We start from the raw sequence: 16,824 nt of genomic DNA, 5'->3' as shown, positions 1-16,824 counted from the left end.
ACATCAATCAAACACTGTCAACAGCAGGTGATTCCATTTTTAAGCTGTAACAAAACATGGCGTATGACGTTATGATATTCTCTTCAACCTTATGTTAGACATCACCACCATTCTTTGTGAAATTGCCAATTCACGACAGAGGGAACACTTGAAACCGTAGATGAAAAGTAATAATGCGCAGCTCAAACCAGCAGCACTTTTATAATGACTTTTATAATATTTTGATAGCTCTGGCAGAGCTGCATGCATCACAGAATAAACCATTCCACTCCTCTTGAAAACACATCATGGCCCAGCAAATACCTCCGTCATTTAAGTTTTCATTTAAGCCAACAGATGCAATCTTCTGTAATTGTCTTCATTCTGACTGCGAGTGTCATGAAGTGGCCCTCACAGCCTTAACCGGCTTTATTCTTTACATGTTGCAGTAAATGGTCACTGTAATGCAAGTATTCTTAAAGTGCAACTTCTCAGAGAAGCCTGTCAGAGACACTGTACAACACAGATGGTGATTGTTACTGACCATCAATGTGTTCATGGGAAATGTTAGTCCTCCTTCAACAGCAAATAGACATTCAGACTCATGAAATGAGTAAAACTCAAATCAAATAAAAGACAAATTAAAGCATCAACGTATAGAGTTCAATCATCTGGACGCTTGTTCCTCGTGTCCCTCTGCGTTGTCTCGGTTAAGGTCCTCACGATCGTCTTTCTTGAGTCAGTTAACCTGAACTTAAATTCATACATAGAATTCCTCAGCAGAGCGTGAAAGCTTTGGCCACGGCTCGTCACAAACATGTGGCTCGCAATCTTGGAAGCTTGAGCAAAACGCTCAGTGCATCATTTTATGCCACCAGAACTTTTTTAAGTTTCGCTTGACTTTAGGCTCTAAAACGTGCTTAATTAATTCAATAATAACAACAATTGCAATAACGATATTAATAATAATAATAAACCTAAATTTAACAACCGGTCCAGGGTGCTCAATGTCAGCTGGGATTGGTTCCAGTCCCCTCGCGACCCTTAAAGGATAAGCGGTATATAGGATAATGTAAAGTATGATAATGTGAATAATGAACTTGTGATGTAATATCGGTGCCAAAACAATAAAAAACACCTCTCGGTGTAAAGTGGTAACGAGAACCATGTGAATGGTGAATCCACATGGTTCCCTCAGTTGGAGAGGTTGGCATACAGTCCATCTCCAGCGCAGCACTTCCTGATTCCCAGGAGGCCCATGTGCTCAGGGTTCTGCTGAGGAAGTCAAATTTCTTCTACATTGGTACAATGACAGAAACCAGCCACAGCAGCGGCGGCATTAGGTAATTCAGTGGTTTAACTGGCGTGTGCTGCTGAAAAAACAGGACGAGCGACATAGTTTTCTGCCAGTGGAACATGGGAAGTTTCCTTTTATGGATGTTCCTTTTTTTTTATCCAGCACATCACACACAGACACACACAATCTCACCAGCTCTCTTCAAAGCGTGTTTTCTCTCTAAGCATCTATTTTTATTCTACTTATTTTAGTTTTATCCCCAAGTAACGAATCAGGATGGGAGGAATTCATCGGCCATTGGCTTTGTTGTTGCAAGGTTTGTTTGTTTTCAAACACTTAAAAATAATCTCATCTCAATCTCAATTTCATTTTACATCTAAGAGATAAAACTGTTCCGCATCATTACCCGAAAGAGAATTGATGATATGAGGCCTTTTGTTTGCGTGAACCTGCACATTGTTTCTCACCTGCAGCGCTTCACTGTGGCTGTTCACCAGCGATAATCTGGTTAAGGTTTAAATAATATGTACAATTCAAAGGTTTAATAATCCAGTGCATTGGTGTAGTTTTGTAGAAATGATATTGCGTGGGGCAACAATATGGTCATGTGCCTCCAAGTGCCCCGGAGGGCCCACCACACCAATTTTAAAGTAAATCACGCGTTGTGTGCAGCTGGTTTCTTTGTAATATCCGCTAAAAATGATCGGTTTATTCTCAGGGACCTGGGCAGGGGGGGAAACAAGCAAATAAAGTAAGGTATGCAAGAGTTGTTTCTGTCTCCAGGGCCTTGCAGCTTTTCATTACGAGCCAGAAGGAAACAGAAACGTTTTCATGGCTGAGTCACTTAAGAAGCCTCAGCCTGTTCTGTTGGCACCAGGTTGTTTCTCACATTAATTTCTATTTGTTTGTTCTTCTTATTTATTTCATGAGCCGATCTACTTTATCTCCCACATTTGCCCCCCCCCCCGTGCTCCATGAGTCATATCGGAACAGGTAAAGACGAAACAGTTTTTGGAGGCGGGACTAATCATTCCAGGCTGCAGTCTGCGGCTGTAAAATGAAATCCCACTCTTCTCTGCACATGATTCAAATCCCTACAACTGTTGTGATTATTTTCTCGTCAAAAAGGAAGAGGAAGTTAAATTCGCCTTCACGACAAACCACCACACCCGGACCGGCACAACAGTTAACACAGTTAACGCAGAGAGAGATGGGTTGAGATGGTGGGTGTATTTATATATAGAGTGACAAGTGGGGGGGAGTTGGAAAAGGAAATTTAATTTGAAAATAAGGAAAGCGAGGTCAAAGGAAGAAAAGATTTAAGATTGCTGCTCTGCTCATTAATAATAAATCTCCCTTTTTCTGTTATGACAGTTGTGATTCCACCTGCCTCCCCTTTGTGCTGCAGATATCACGACCTGTGCCCGACCACTGTCACAGCACCTCCTGATTGCTCTGTGACAGCGTATCGCACCGCCGCCACCGAAACACAAACACACCCACAGATCCGCCGTGATCCGCAGCTTCCCCCTCGCACAGGTGTACTGACCTTGCCTCCGGTTTGTGTCACGCAAGGCTGAGTCACCGCTCACACATAGCAAATGTGTGCGTCCCGCACCGTCCCTCCTTCACTCTCCCCTCGGCAGGCCCTTCTGTTGAAATCTCAGGGGCTGCCGCTGCCTTCAGGTCTGAGTGACAGAACAAGGGACAAATTTTGTTCCAGGTCCTGCGTGTTGACAGGACATCCTCAAATCCTTTTTTCTGGACAAGTTACTCGCTAGAGAGGAGCAGAGGGAGGTCGATGTCTTTTCTTTCTTTTCTTTCTTTAGATATGTGGTGTTATAAGTCAGAATGTGGATTCTTTCCACAAGTAGACTACATTTGATGGAAAAAACATACATAGACTGTAAATAAAGATGGATGACGTGGCTCCACTTCCTCCCACTATCCAGAAATGAAGCCAAAGGATCTTGCGCAGTAGTGATCACCAGTCTGTCTCACCTGTCAATCGTGATGTCTCACCCCGTCTTTAGAGCATCACATGACTAATTCAAACATATTGGAGACATTAACGTCACTGTGAGAGAAACAGACTAAAATGACAGAAACCATCTTAGAAAACTAATGAACATGTAGTTTGATGTTTTAGTTTGGTCTGTGTCCCATCTGCTAACATGCAGAAGGCAGGGTTAATGACCCACACTGCATCCAGCCACCAGGGGTCTATCACGACGCTTTGTTTTCACCTGAGGGGAGCTGTCATGTCGTCTATCTTTGAATACAGTCGTTACTAAAAATGTCCAAGGCCAATTAGCACCACAGCACCTCGTCTGCCTGACACGTTAATGCTGTAATCTTCACGTTTTGTAATAACCGAACATTATATGTGAATATGGATGATGGCATTTTAATTAGCAGCGGATGCACGAGATGTCACATCTTTCCAGTAGACACCTTGTGTTCAGTTAAAGTGCAGAGCGCTCCCTCACAACAACAGCAACACAGTCTATTCTCCTCCCTCAGTCCACATCCCTGGTTCATCAGAGCACTTTAGCGGCTGCAGTTGTCGGAGCGAGGAGATTGACTTGCTCTGGACAGAAGGAGAAAACACGCGATGGATTAAATATGTGCTGTGCATCCCTCTTTCCAATGAAAGCGGGAAGCTGGGATCTCGGTATCGAACTCTTGTGATGCCAAACCCCAGAGTTAGTAGACAGTATGGAAGCTCCAGCTCGTCAGCAGTTTGTTTAAAGGCTGAAATCAACCTGTAGCTCCGGGTTGTGCTTCTCGGTGCACTCTTTACCTCAGCATGTATCCTGGCTCCTCTGTGCAGAAACCATTATGCACTGATCTCGCTCTCCTCGGTTGCATCTTGCTTGCTGTGAATCTCTTTGGATTCTCGTCTCCTCCTGCTGACCCGCTGCTCTCCTACTTTTCTCTCTGCATCTCTGCATCTCTCTCTCTTTGTTAATGCATGGCTCTCTCTTTAAGCTATTGATTTATGTTTTTTGTCTCCCCTCTCGCCCTCCTCCCACTGCCATTCTCTGCTGGCTGTTGAATCAAACCCGAGCTCGGCCACAGACTGCTTCACCCCCCCCGCCCCCCCATGGGCCTATTGGGAAAATCAAAGTTGGGACTGTTTAAGATGGGGGAGGGTTGCTGGTTCAGAGAGAGGCTAAACAACTACATACTATATGTTGTGATTTGGATTAGGTGTAAATAGTTTAGCGTTATAAATATTTATGATTGCAGAGTCTGAAATGACTCTGTTACACTTGTTATTCAGTTTTCAGTCAGCGAGGCCTATCTCCTGCCACTCTGTGCTGCAGTATGTAAATCCATATGCTAATACACAAAGAGATTTGTGTTCGAAAACATTACCTACAAAACATTTAATTGGAATTTGGAGCCCAGCAGCAGAGGGAACGGTACTCGGAGCAGCAAAAGTAAAAACTCTGGTTGTTTGGCTGTTGATTTCGATACAGGATGTATAGATAGAGAGGTTCTGAACTTCTTGAAGAACAGAATCACTTGATGTGACACGGCTGTATTGTTATTCTGTTCTTGTACGTCGCTGCAGTTAATTAAGAGCTGATGAAAGACAATGAAAACATTCATTAAGACAATGTAACATCTGTAGTAATGACACTGTACACACAACATACCCCCACAGCTGTAGCTCCAATACGAGCTGCACACTAATGTATAATCTAAACCGATGCATCCTGAATAAAACATCATTGACATCTGTCCTTATTTAACGTAAACAATTCAATAATCTGTATTTTAGGCCTAAAACTGTGTCTTTTATATGTTGACAGTTCATGAACTAAGAAAGGAAAGGCAGTTTATTTATAAAGCATGTTTCATAGACAGAGGGGGAGCAAAATAAACTTTAAAAAGAGTAGAATTAAAGAGGTAAAGAAATTAAAAGAGGTAAAAGAAACAATAATTCTCTAAAAATAATTTGAAGGAGAAAATAGAAAAGACAGAAATGTGTAAAATAATAGATAAAAGTTAAAACGAGGTCTAAGATATGTTTATGTTGGTCTTTATTATGTTAACGTTGTGTGGGTTGTTTAGAGAAATGTGTGGATGGCATTCATAGTTGTAGTTCTTTCTCAATGATTCAGATATTATCTTGCTGTAATAAAACCCCAAACCAAGATCAACATGGAACTGATACGTGATATAAACACTTTGGTCAGTTCACTTAGTCCTTTGAAAACAAGATGCATTTGTTATATTCCCGTCTGACTCCAGTTATATAACCAGATGTCCAAAGCCAGACTTTCTATATAAATCCTGGTTGCTGAGATGAATTGCAACTTGCAGTCTTTTCAGGGCAGTTGATTTTGCTTTTAGTATATTTTATTCATTTGGAGGGTTGGTAAGATGTGACGGAGCAAAAGAGGCAAGTAGGAGACGTGGAGTCAACCTCGGGTCAGTAGGGGAACATGGAGCTCTAGAGGCTGCGACCCTGACGGAGCAGGAGGAGGAATGTGCTTCATAGAAATGGACTGAAATTACTTTTTAAATAATTTACAAGTCTGGATAAAATAAGACATCGAGGCTGAAACTCCGTCCAGATGCTGCTACAGCGTCATCAGCCCGAGGGCTCCTGAATGTCATCTGCACACTGTTAACAGTAGAAAATAAAGATGCTGTTTATTATTTACCAGAAGAAAAGATTTGCCTAATTTTCTTTCTTTCTCTCCCTCCTCTGTGTGTCTTTCTCATTCCAGCGAGGGTCGGGTAGAGGTCTTGGGAGGAGGCAGTCTCCAGATCTTCAATCTCACAGAGGAGGATGCCGGCGTCTACACCTGCATGGCGGACAATTCTAACGCCACCATCGAAGCCCAGGCCCAACTCACAATACAAGGTACCCTCACCCCAACCCACTCCATCTGCTTTCTAGGAACACAGGTACAAGCTAAGGTAGTGAGGCGTAGTTAATATAGAGAGGCTCACAATCACAACAGAGCTGGAAACAGGATGCATTCGTGCAGAGCATAGTCTCTCCAAGTCTGACTGAACTCTCAGATCCATCCCTAAATTACTGCAACGGTCTAATTTCACCTGATTTATGTTTGGAAATAAGTTATATGTTCCCTGAAGACCCATATCCAGGACCTGAAACAAAGCACCTGACAATTTAGCTTGAAATTAAACGGACCAGGTTTATTTCTTGCATGCAAACGATGCAGAGAAACCAGCTGTGGCTGTGGTGAGAGGCAGCCGTGCTGAGAAGAGCTGCACATCATGGTGGAGCAGCGTTTTTAGTGAGTTCTCCACTTAAGTTGGCAGCATGTGGAGTGTTTGTGCTTGTTTGTAGCTGCTATTTCACAGAACACCAACCCCACACAGGAATAACAAGAAAGAATATGAGCTGGTTGGAAGAAAATATATCGACAGGTTGAAGAATTAGACGATGCTGGAGGAGGAGCTGTCAGGTTGTTTTAACAGATACTGAGAGGGTGCACATATAGTTCAGCGTGTTTTTCAAGTACAAATTAATTTAATCAGCTAATCACACTTTTTATTAAATGTGAAGTGAATCATAGACACATATGTATTTCTCCGTGTTACATTATAGCATCAACTTCCTGTTTAAATGTCTGTTATACTTCTGCAGATTTAATTGAAAACAACAAACGTTGATGGGATCATTCTCCATTTATTCTTTGGTGAATTCTGTTAAGATGCAACACTGCTGATGCTGTCTTATCAAAAATTCAGCTGTAGACATATAAGAATTTTTAGTATTAATTTTTGCATGAAACTGCTAAAGCTGCTAAATCCTGAATGAATGCTGACTGATCTTCACTTTCAAAGTCCCACTTATCCGGCAACAGGAACCTAATTTGTGCAAGATGTGTCTGTAATAAATCCAGGAGGAGGTTTAGCATTTATGTCACGATGCAAAATCCAAAATTAAAAGGTGAAGCGTAAAATTGAATCTTAAATGCAGCTGGGACGTCAAACAAATAATTGCAAAACAGGAATTTTGAACAAAGGAGAGTAGTGGGCAGGATACTAAGTGTAATCACACCGACATGAACTTGGTGCTTATTTTTCCGTTCCCGTCAAATATGTGTAAAACCGTTCTTTGAGTAACTAATTCAGATATCTACAAATAAATTAACTACTGCCCCGAGTTAGATCGTTGCATTCAACCTATCTAAAGTTTGAGTAACTCAATTTAATTAAAGCCACACTAATTCTAATTCTCTGATATTAGTTTGATCGGTGCATTGGATTTATTAGACATCGCACACACAGTAACTGTATCGTAATTACCACTGTTTGAACGTGTCAGTCAGAAAAACACACAGAACACAAGGCCTCGTGTGTATTTGTGTGTTTTCCCAGCTGAATCCACATAACAGGATCTGCTGTGAAATAAGTTTAGAAAAGGGAAAACACCCCGAGGCTCATTCCGGGGTTCGTTGCATTTCACACTCAGCCACGTCATGCTATGACTCCGTACCTGTCTCCCCAAATCCCTTCATCTCCTCATCGCCCCTCCACCACCCTTTCATTATTCCCCCGTCGTTCACCGTGATTAAAGGAGACAGTAATGGAAAATCGGATCAGGTCACAGGAGGACATCTGACTTCACTCGCTTTCAGTCCTCGTGGTCGGAATTCTCCCCCGAAATCCTCCACGTCTCCGTCCTGACCCCTGCCGGCCTCCCCCTCCTCCAACTAGGGGGGGGTTGATATGACGTCCTGAAACTTTGTTGAAAGACATCAGTCACTGTAACGTAATAAAAATAGTTTAATTAGCTCCTCTTCCAAAGACTCGCTGCTCTAATTGCATTTGATTCATCCAGATTTGCGAAGAAACCAGATTGTGGCATTGATTTGCTCCCTTGACAACTGAAGTAACACTTAAAAGGTCAATTGATTCCCTCCTGAAGTAGTTATGCTTGCAAAAGACATTCATAGAAATCAATGCAGTATGAATCTATACTCACAACGAAACATTTTTCCTTGTGTCAGACTCCTTCTAAAAGACCTCAGGGCCTCTTTTGCTGCAGTAACGAGAAGAAGTAGTGAATTTAAAGCCAGTGGCTTTTTCATGAACTGTGGACAGTTTGTGCCGAGGAGAGGATGCAGAGTGGCGGTCTGGGAATTTGATATCGCCCGAAGATAAGCTGAGGGTTTGTGATGCAGCTGGTGCTTATTTGTGGAAGGAGAGATGCGTGCAGCAGGTGTGTGTGTGTGCACACGCACGTAATGGGGCCACTTTAGGTCAGTTACACTTTCACTGTACACCTGCTCACACCGGCAAATATGTGTTTTTTCTTATTCAAATATCAAACACTGAACCTGCTTCTTCAGTTAGTGTGGCTCAGATGATGCAGACTGTGGGGCTGAGTCGACCATCAGCAACAACCTCCGAGCTGCAAACTACACGCTGCTGAAAGTGTCCGACGTTGACACAGATCATCGTGCATTTGCAAAGTCGACATACGTCTTTTGCTGTTTGTTGTCTACGTGAGACTACTCCTCACATCTTTATGGGGCATATCCCTGTAACCCCCCCCCCCTTCACCATGTGGGCCTTATTCCTCTGTGCCATAGAGCTTCACTGCGTCCACAAGCTATTGAAAACACATTAGTGAGGCACATGGAAACTTTTTCTTTGACCATGAACATAAACACTATGAGTCAGACTCACGTACACTTTCCTGCTGCAGCTAATAATCACTGGGGCACCAAATAACGAGGAAAACTGTTTCAAGATACCCTGGTAGTGAATCAAAACAAAACCTTCTATCACTTAATACAGAGGAGACTTAACACAAACTACTTGTTGCAGGAGTGGAGTAAGATTTCACCAGCACAGAGCTTGTTAACAAACCACAGACCCGCTGCTCTCCGTCTCAAAACAGGTGAACGTTCTTTGTTGGCTGTGAATTTTATCTCAGGGCGAAACAACTGAACAAGAAAACCTCTTCACAATGTGAAACCATGTTCCAACAGCTGCGGAACAGACAGTGCCAGCGGTCGTCAATAAATAAGCAATATGTATCCAAGAGCAGTTTGTTTATTATATATCAACCAAAAGGCCTTTGACGTTTAAAGACTTTATTTTTAAAGACAGTTTGACTTCTTCTTCTACAGTTCTACTTTTCAATGATGTCAGACTCCATCAGTGTTAATAGTAATGTAGGCTCACACACCATCTCACAGCCATCGTACAGGGGTCCGGCACAGGCACACTGTCCTATGTTGCCACACTTGCATGTGTTTGTATGATAACTGTGTGTTTGAGCGCTCTGCTGTGACATCTCACCCTCTATTAGAGCCAGCGAGAGGATAAACGGGGCCAGAGGAGGCAGCAGCTTTTGATTATGGCCTTGCGTGACTGGGGCACCACCCAGACCTGGACTCTGTGCTCGTGTGTGTTTGCAAAACAGAAATAGTTTCTCCACAAACATGTATGTTTCCACTTTTATGGGGCTTCCAGTTAGTGGCCCTCATCTATCATGGCCTCATGCTATCATGTCATCAACGTAATTGTTCTCTCTGCGCTCGCATGCAGGAAATCCGTGCCCCTCGTAAAAATGTCTCATGTCTCTTCCATGGGCTGAGGATTTATAACCGCAGACAGCAGACGTGTTTTACCTTGTCATAGAAAACGAGCAAAAATAGAAGCGTTAAAAAACAACAACCTATAGTTATGCTCAATTTCAGCTGCACCTCCACCTTCGTCTTCACTCTCTCATTGCAAGAGAAGTGGTTTGAAAAAAGCCACTGATCATATATCACATCTACACTTTGGGCAGCTCGCATTGTTACACCAGGCGATGAAAAGGTGCCTGCAACTCTAAAATAAACTTGTGCCACGTCAATTAGAATATAGAAAATGTTGTAGAGGGATTTTTCTTCCTCCAGCGAGTGACAGGAATAGTTCGCTTTAAATGATGTATGTGAGAATCAAAGGTTTTATAAACATCTGATGGAGGTTTCAGTCTGTTTTTACGCTGTCTTCCTGTCCTCCCTCAGCGTGACTGAAATAACAAGAAACTCTCCAATAAGCTTTTAAAAGAGCAGTGATCAGATAAGCAGAGAAAACCCACAGACACACACCCTGTCCTTATTTTCTTCACGTGGAGGTGGCTCTGTTCGATTCCTGTCCGTCTCTTCTGTCTGTGTTTATCTGTGGGGAATCTGTTATATATTTCTGATGGAGACGCATCTGCACGGCAACACAAACTCTGTGTGTGTCTGTATTGTTATAGCTTTGTTGTGTCTACACCATTGTGTGTGTGAGTCTGTCATATGTGGCTACATCTGCTGTGAGGAACAAAGCTCTGCTCACGTCATCGTGGGTCTCATCTGAAAGGCATCAATCAGCCTGTCCTCCTCAGAGTAATCACACACATACACGCTTGAAGAATAATTGTCCTAACACAATATTACACTAATATTCCTGTATCCATGTAACTGAGCATAGTTTGACTAAGGCTCACTTACACCTTTACATTATTTTGCCAGTTTTGAAACCCCGACCTGAAATAGTAGAATTTCCAATGCTACCGTGTGTTTTCTTTTCGAATTTCTTTTTATTTATCCAACTTGTGTACATCCAGGGCATCAATACATTGATGTACAACTCCAACAGGACTTTATGTGCTAATGCTAATGATACACAGACACACAAAACAAGCTGTCTTTTTGTTGTCTCTTTGTATTTTGCTGTTGCTCCTCCAGAAAAGAGGTTAAGTAGAAACAAAAAGCACAAAAATCGTCCTTGCTCTGAAATGAAGGCAGAAGCACAGAGGTAGCGCCTTCAGCTCGTCTGTGTGCCGCGGCCAAACCATCCAGGCTTTGTTTCAGGATTTCCTGGATAATCTACGGCCTCTGCTTCCACTCAGTTCTGGTAATTTATGAACCATCAGAGGGAGTCCTCAAAAAAAAAAGATTGAACTCCCTCTCTTTGAATCTGCATCTACCAGACGTAATATTCTCTGCTCAGTGACTTGCAAGTGAGCGCAGAGCATCTTTCTTGTTTGTTTTGGCCGGGATTAAGAGAAAGCTGTTATCTTCAGGAGAGCAGGGTGGGTAATTAGTGCAGTCCGAGCTCCGCTTGCCCTCGGAATAAACCCCCCGACTGGCCAAGAGCCGTTGTTTAACTTTATGAAGCTAACTGGACTCCGGCCAAGCTGGTGAAGAAGTAACATATCTTTCATCTTTAGATCCTCTAGCTTCAACAATCTTGCCTCCTTAAAGGGATAGTTCACCCAAGTATTAAAATTCACTCATTATCTATGTGCCGATGGAGGGGGGGGGGCGAAGACTCTCAGGAGTTTCAGGGGTAATAGTGTTGCAGCCAAATCCACTAATTGGAGATCAATTCTTCAAACAACAGAAAATAACAGAAAAGGCCTCCATACTGCTCCTGTGGTGTCGTCCAAGTGTCCGTAAGCCCCGACATTCAAATTCAACTCGGAACAGTGTCATTTACAACGTGTTTTTAGCCTAAATGTCCTTCGTTGTCCTCCTGCCTGGAGGACGCGGTCACCAGTTACTTTAATTGTGTTGAATTTGGCTGCAACACTGTTTACCCCTGAAACTCCAAAAGTGTTTTGTGGACTCAAACTCTTCACCCACCCCTCCATCGGCACAGTGGTGAGGACATAATGAGTGAATTTAAATTTTTGCAGGTTGTAGACTGTGTTTTAGACGTTACACAGTTTTTACGAGTGTCAGTGGGTGGGTGGGGGGGGTGGCCTTTCCCCCTTCGCTACGTCTCCATTCCGTTTACTCCTCGCTATCAGTGACACTTTTAGTAATCTGCACAGAATCCCTTCAGGAATCCTACAGGGTTTTGTTTTAACAAGCTCACAGTGGCCCTTTTGTTAGCAGTTCACTGGAGTCAGTGTCTGAATTAAAGCTTCTTTTACTGAGCCACAGACTGAAGAGATAATACCAGCCCTGAAGAACCAGCATCTCTCAGCTGTTTTACCACCTTCATATTTCTCATGGTGGTTTTTTTTTCTCCTCTTCTTTTTTGAAGCTGTGTTTCTTTTTGCTATTTTCCCGTCTCAACTGTTTTTTTTTTTCCCCCTTAGTGAGTTGTGTTTATGTTCAAAAACATGTCGGCCTCTTTCCAGCTGAGTGTGTGTGAGACTGTGAGCTGCAGACTTTAGGAAAACACGACAACGGCGTCTCTGACGTCATCCATATGTTTATAAAGGGACGTATTTAGTGCTGGATTTGAAATCAGTCACTCGTCACCATCTTGTTACTTGATGTAGAAAATCCAAATTTTGGTGAAAGCTGCAGTCAGACGATACAGCGGCAACAGCACTGCAGAGTGTGATCGGCTGAGACTGTATATTAAGATGCACGACATGATGGTTGCCCCATAGTGAAGCCAGTGGCTCTCAATCTTTATCTGGTGGCTGGCTGCAGTAACATCATAAACCCTGGCTCCTCCATGTTTGTGAATGGGACATGGGCCAATCTATCAACATACCTTTTTCCCAAAGAAAAAAGGTTCTTATAACACTGATGTTCATTCAGTTGTCCCTGTAAAACCCAGCTACTTAATAACAGCCCACAAATGTACCTAATTTTCTGCAAATGAAATAGCTATTATATTTGCATTGTTTTGTGGATTGTTAATGTATCTCGTAATAACTTACATTTAAAGGAAATTACATATTATATTTGTAGTAGGCGCTGCTATTACGTTTGAGGGATTATTACATTGAAAGCTTCAGATTTGTATTATGTTGGTGGGTGTTATTGTCCCTGCGGAATTTCCTTTTTGCCTTTAATACTTTTCCATCCAGCTTCTCAACAAAACCTACATCATCATGGTCGGACAGATATTTTGAATATTTCTTACTGCAAGTCCATGCAAAGCCTTTTTTGTTGAAACCCAAATTTCTTTTGTTTTGCGTATTGGAACCTTTTACAGTGCATTAGTGCCGCTGTTACCGGCCTCACAGCTGCCATCTAGTAGAACTTCAAAAGGCACTTTTCTCTGCCTTCGCCTCGTTGCAAAAATCCATAGTGGTTTACTTTTGCTCCCAGCATGCATTAACTTTGTGTGTTGGCGTACGAACAACCGCCTGCCAACATACTGTAAATGCATGTATGCAGCACTTTAGGAGCAGGGTTGTTCTTGTAATGATTTTCAGCTGTAGTCACACTGGAATTTTGGTTCTGCAGCTGCATTAGTTGCCAAAAATCCCTATCGTCTCATACTTCTTTGCATGTTTCACGCTGCAAATAGCCAATTAAAGAAGCTCATCAGGCGTCTTCTTGCACTAAGAGTCACCATCACCCCCCACCCCTCCCACCCTGACACACGTGTCACCCTCTGTTGAGTCCTGATGGCTTCCAGCACCAACCCCCCCACCTCTCCTCCCCTGAAAGCTTTATTGGTATATTTGGGCGTTTTTACTCATTGCTCTGTCCAGTGTCTGAACTCCATTTAGAGAAAATGGTGCATGTCAGTAGGAGAGAGGAGGGAGGGGGGGCTGAAGATGAAGAGATAGACAGGGAGTTATAGGAAGATTGAGAGTCAGGGGGTGGGAGAAACAGAGAGTGAGAGAGATAGAGATAAAGAGAGCCACAAGGTACCAGTCACCATCAAGACCTGTCATAAGCAAAACACACTAGGGGGCTCTGGAATATGAAATATATATATATATATATATTCATACATAGAAATGCACAAATACAATCAACGTGCATGGATCGAGACAGCATACCTGTTAGCATATATAAGCAGGCACTTACACACATTCAAACACACACACACACACACACACACACACAGACACACACTTACACACATATTATGCAAACAAAATCCACCCATACACATTTTGCCGGCAGGGTAGGAAGCAAACACAGTTATGCACAGCATATAGCACCAGTACTAATGGGATGAAACAAGTATCCAGACTCGTTTAGGATTATTCATACACATGGCTCAGCACACACACACGCACACACACACATACACACACATACACACACACACACATACACGCACACATACACGCACACACACATGCTGTGTCCCTGACACACACAAACTAAACCAAGGATTCCACCTGCCTCTGCTGCACACACAAATATCCAGGGGACACCACACTGTGAAACACATTATTCACAGCTCACACGTCCACCTGCAGGGAACATGAGCACATGCACACACAGGCTAACACATGCACACACACTAACAAACACACACAGACCAGGATGATGGCTGTCGTTGTTCAGAGATCCATACCACAATCCTCACCATCCTCGTTTCAGTCCTCAGTCATCAGTATTTGCTAGATTAGCTGATGGAAAATGCTAGACACTCATTAAGCGAGGGGAGGGAAGGTTTCAGTTTTCTCTGGCTCTATTCATTCGTTTCATGTTTGACCTGCTCGCCTGCAGAGTGTGCTGGAAGAACTACTGGAATTTGGTAGTCATGGAAAAATCCAAAATACTGTACACTGCAATTAGATTTTTTTCCAAACGTGATGGGGAAAAATCCACCCAGAATTCACTTCATACAACCAGAGTGACGTGCATGAGTTTAGCATAAAATTTTGTCGCCATGGATTTTTAAACACGGCTCAAGAAAACTGTTTGATGAGAACTGGAACAGTGGACCGTGTGTAACATTGAAGTACAGGTCTCTATTTTGACTACACACCATCCGACACCAGCAACGAACATTCAGTTTATGCATTTAGTATTTTAAAAAATCTGTCACATGGATAGAGATGACTTATTCCTTTGTATTTTTGACCCTTTACATGATCATACCTGCAGCTGCAGCCTGTTCAAACTGCATACGATTTTAATTCCTTCATAATTATCCTGTTTACTTGGTAAGACAGGGAAATGCTCCTTTTCTTGATGAGCTGGAAGAAAGTGAGGACACACGGTTCCCCTGGGTCTTTAAATGAGGATGCAGGGAGAACATTTTGTGTTTGTGCTCTTTCTTTGTGCTCCTCTTCTATTGAGTTGTATCTTCACTTCCACCCTCGCTCCGTGTGCTCTGTGTTGAGACGGAAAATACTACACAGATGGGCGAAGTGCATTTCAAGGTCAGGAAAACACAAACGCATGATGGAGTCTAGTGATGGGAACTTTGGCTCTTTAACGAGAGCCTGATCTTATGGCTCCAGTCCTTAGAGACGTTGGACAGATCTCCAGCCTGCCCTCTTGTAAGAACTCTGTAGAATATACGAATGAGCTTATGTGCAAACACAGCTGGAGAATATCTGGAGGATTAACATCCAGCGAGTGGGCTCATGATGTTTCTGACATGCAACGGACACAAAACTGAAAAACATTTCAGGATAAAAAGAGGTGCCATACACACACAGAGACGTCAAGTTTAAAAGGACGAGAATCATTCGTGTTGTCACTCCTCACGTGAAAGCAGGAGGGTTGACGTCGGGCAGTGAAAATTGGGCACAATTATAAAAGTAGCAGTTCAAGTAGCCTACGCCTCGTTCCCCTTGTTCTCACCAAAGAGCCATTTAAAAGAATCTGATAATTTGCGAACGGCACGTTACAAAATCGAGTCTATCATGTCCTGTAACCGCGCAGCTTCTTGATGTAATTAGGCTGTAATTGTTTGAGAAATATGTGCACAGTGGATTGTTTCTTTAAACGTCTACAATTCTCTTAATTGTCTTGCTCTCATTAGCAGCATGTCCCAGCAGGATGAGGGCTAATCTGTTAACCAGCCGTTTCATGTTAAAATAAATTAGCCACAGCAACATCAAGCACGCGACGACTTGACCTCACAATCAGTTACTCAGCTGAGTAAAGCAGAGAAAAGGAACCCTATCCACCCACTGCTGCTAATACCCAATCAGCTCATGTGCATAGCCACAAAATAGATGCTAATAAGTCGCTATGGCAGTGCCCAGGAGGCTGATGGTGGAGCTTGACACACGGCGACGCACTAACAATACAGTCATTTAAAGTGTGGTCAGTGAGGTCGCTGCTTATCAGAGAAAGCAGAGAGGCTCCGAAGGCACAGAAACACCCACATACTGTACAGGCACACATGCAGCCTGTCTCACTGCCTCCCTCTCTCCCTTCAACACGTACGCTCCAATTATAGAGAGAGGACGAGGCCTGGGCCCTGTGCTCCCAGCGACCTTGCTCTAGGACAGATTGATGAGGCGCTGTATCACCCCAGCAGATCAAATAACTCCTTCCTGGCCCTCATTACCAGGACTAGAGGGAGATCTGACAGTGCTCGGCTGTGCCGTGTGTAGCACGCTAACGTACAAACTGATACCAGGCTGTTATTTTTCACCCATGAATAAGTAAGGACAGAGGTTATTGACCCTCTTTATCAAATATTCCAAGTGTTTCCATCTGCTGGAACGGTCACCGTTGTGTGAAGGATGCAGATAATCATTGGACAAGTTGCTGCTGCGCGATGTTTGTTGTTCTTTCTACTTTCCCTTAAATGGTAATTTGGCAAATGAAGAGAAGATATGGAATCATTCAGTCTTGATCGTTTTCTGGCAAAGATGATGTGCTTGGTTTCTT

The 16,824-nt window shown here is 43.0% G+C and overlaps 1 protein-coding gene across 19 annotated transcripts in view; it reads left to right on the top strand.

Moving 5' to 3' along the window:
- neo1a (neogenin 1a) overlaps positions 1-16,824 on the top strand; it is a 154,041-nt gene that overhangs the window by 88,287 nt on the left and 48,930 nt on the right. For all 19 annotated transcript variants that reach the window (XM_069526127.1, XM_069526145.1, XM_069526146.1 and 16 more), the window contains exon 5: positions 6,022-6,158. In XM_069526127.1, coding sequence (XP_069382228.1) covers positions 6,022-6,158 — 137 coding nt within the window. The remainder of the gene's footprint in view (positions 1-6,021; positions 6,159-16,824) is intronic.

The sequence above is a fragment of the Paralichthys olivaceus genome, chromosome 1 (genome assembly GCF_024713975.1).
Source record: "Paralichthys olivaceus isolate ysfri-2021 chromosome 1, ASM2471397v2, whole genome shotgun sequence".
Taxonomy (NCBI): domain Eukaryota; kingdom Metazoa; phylum Chordata; class Actinopteri; order Pleuronectiformes; family Paralichthyidae; genus Paralichthys; species Paralichthys olivaceus.
The sequence above is the reverse complement of the archived record's forward strand: the minus strand, read 5'-3'. Positions and strand labels throughout refer to the sequence as shown.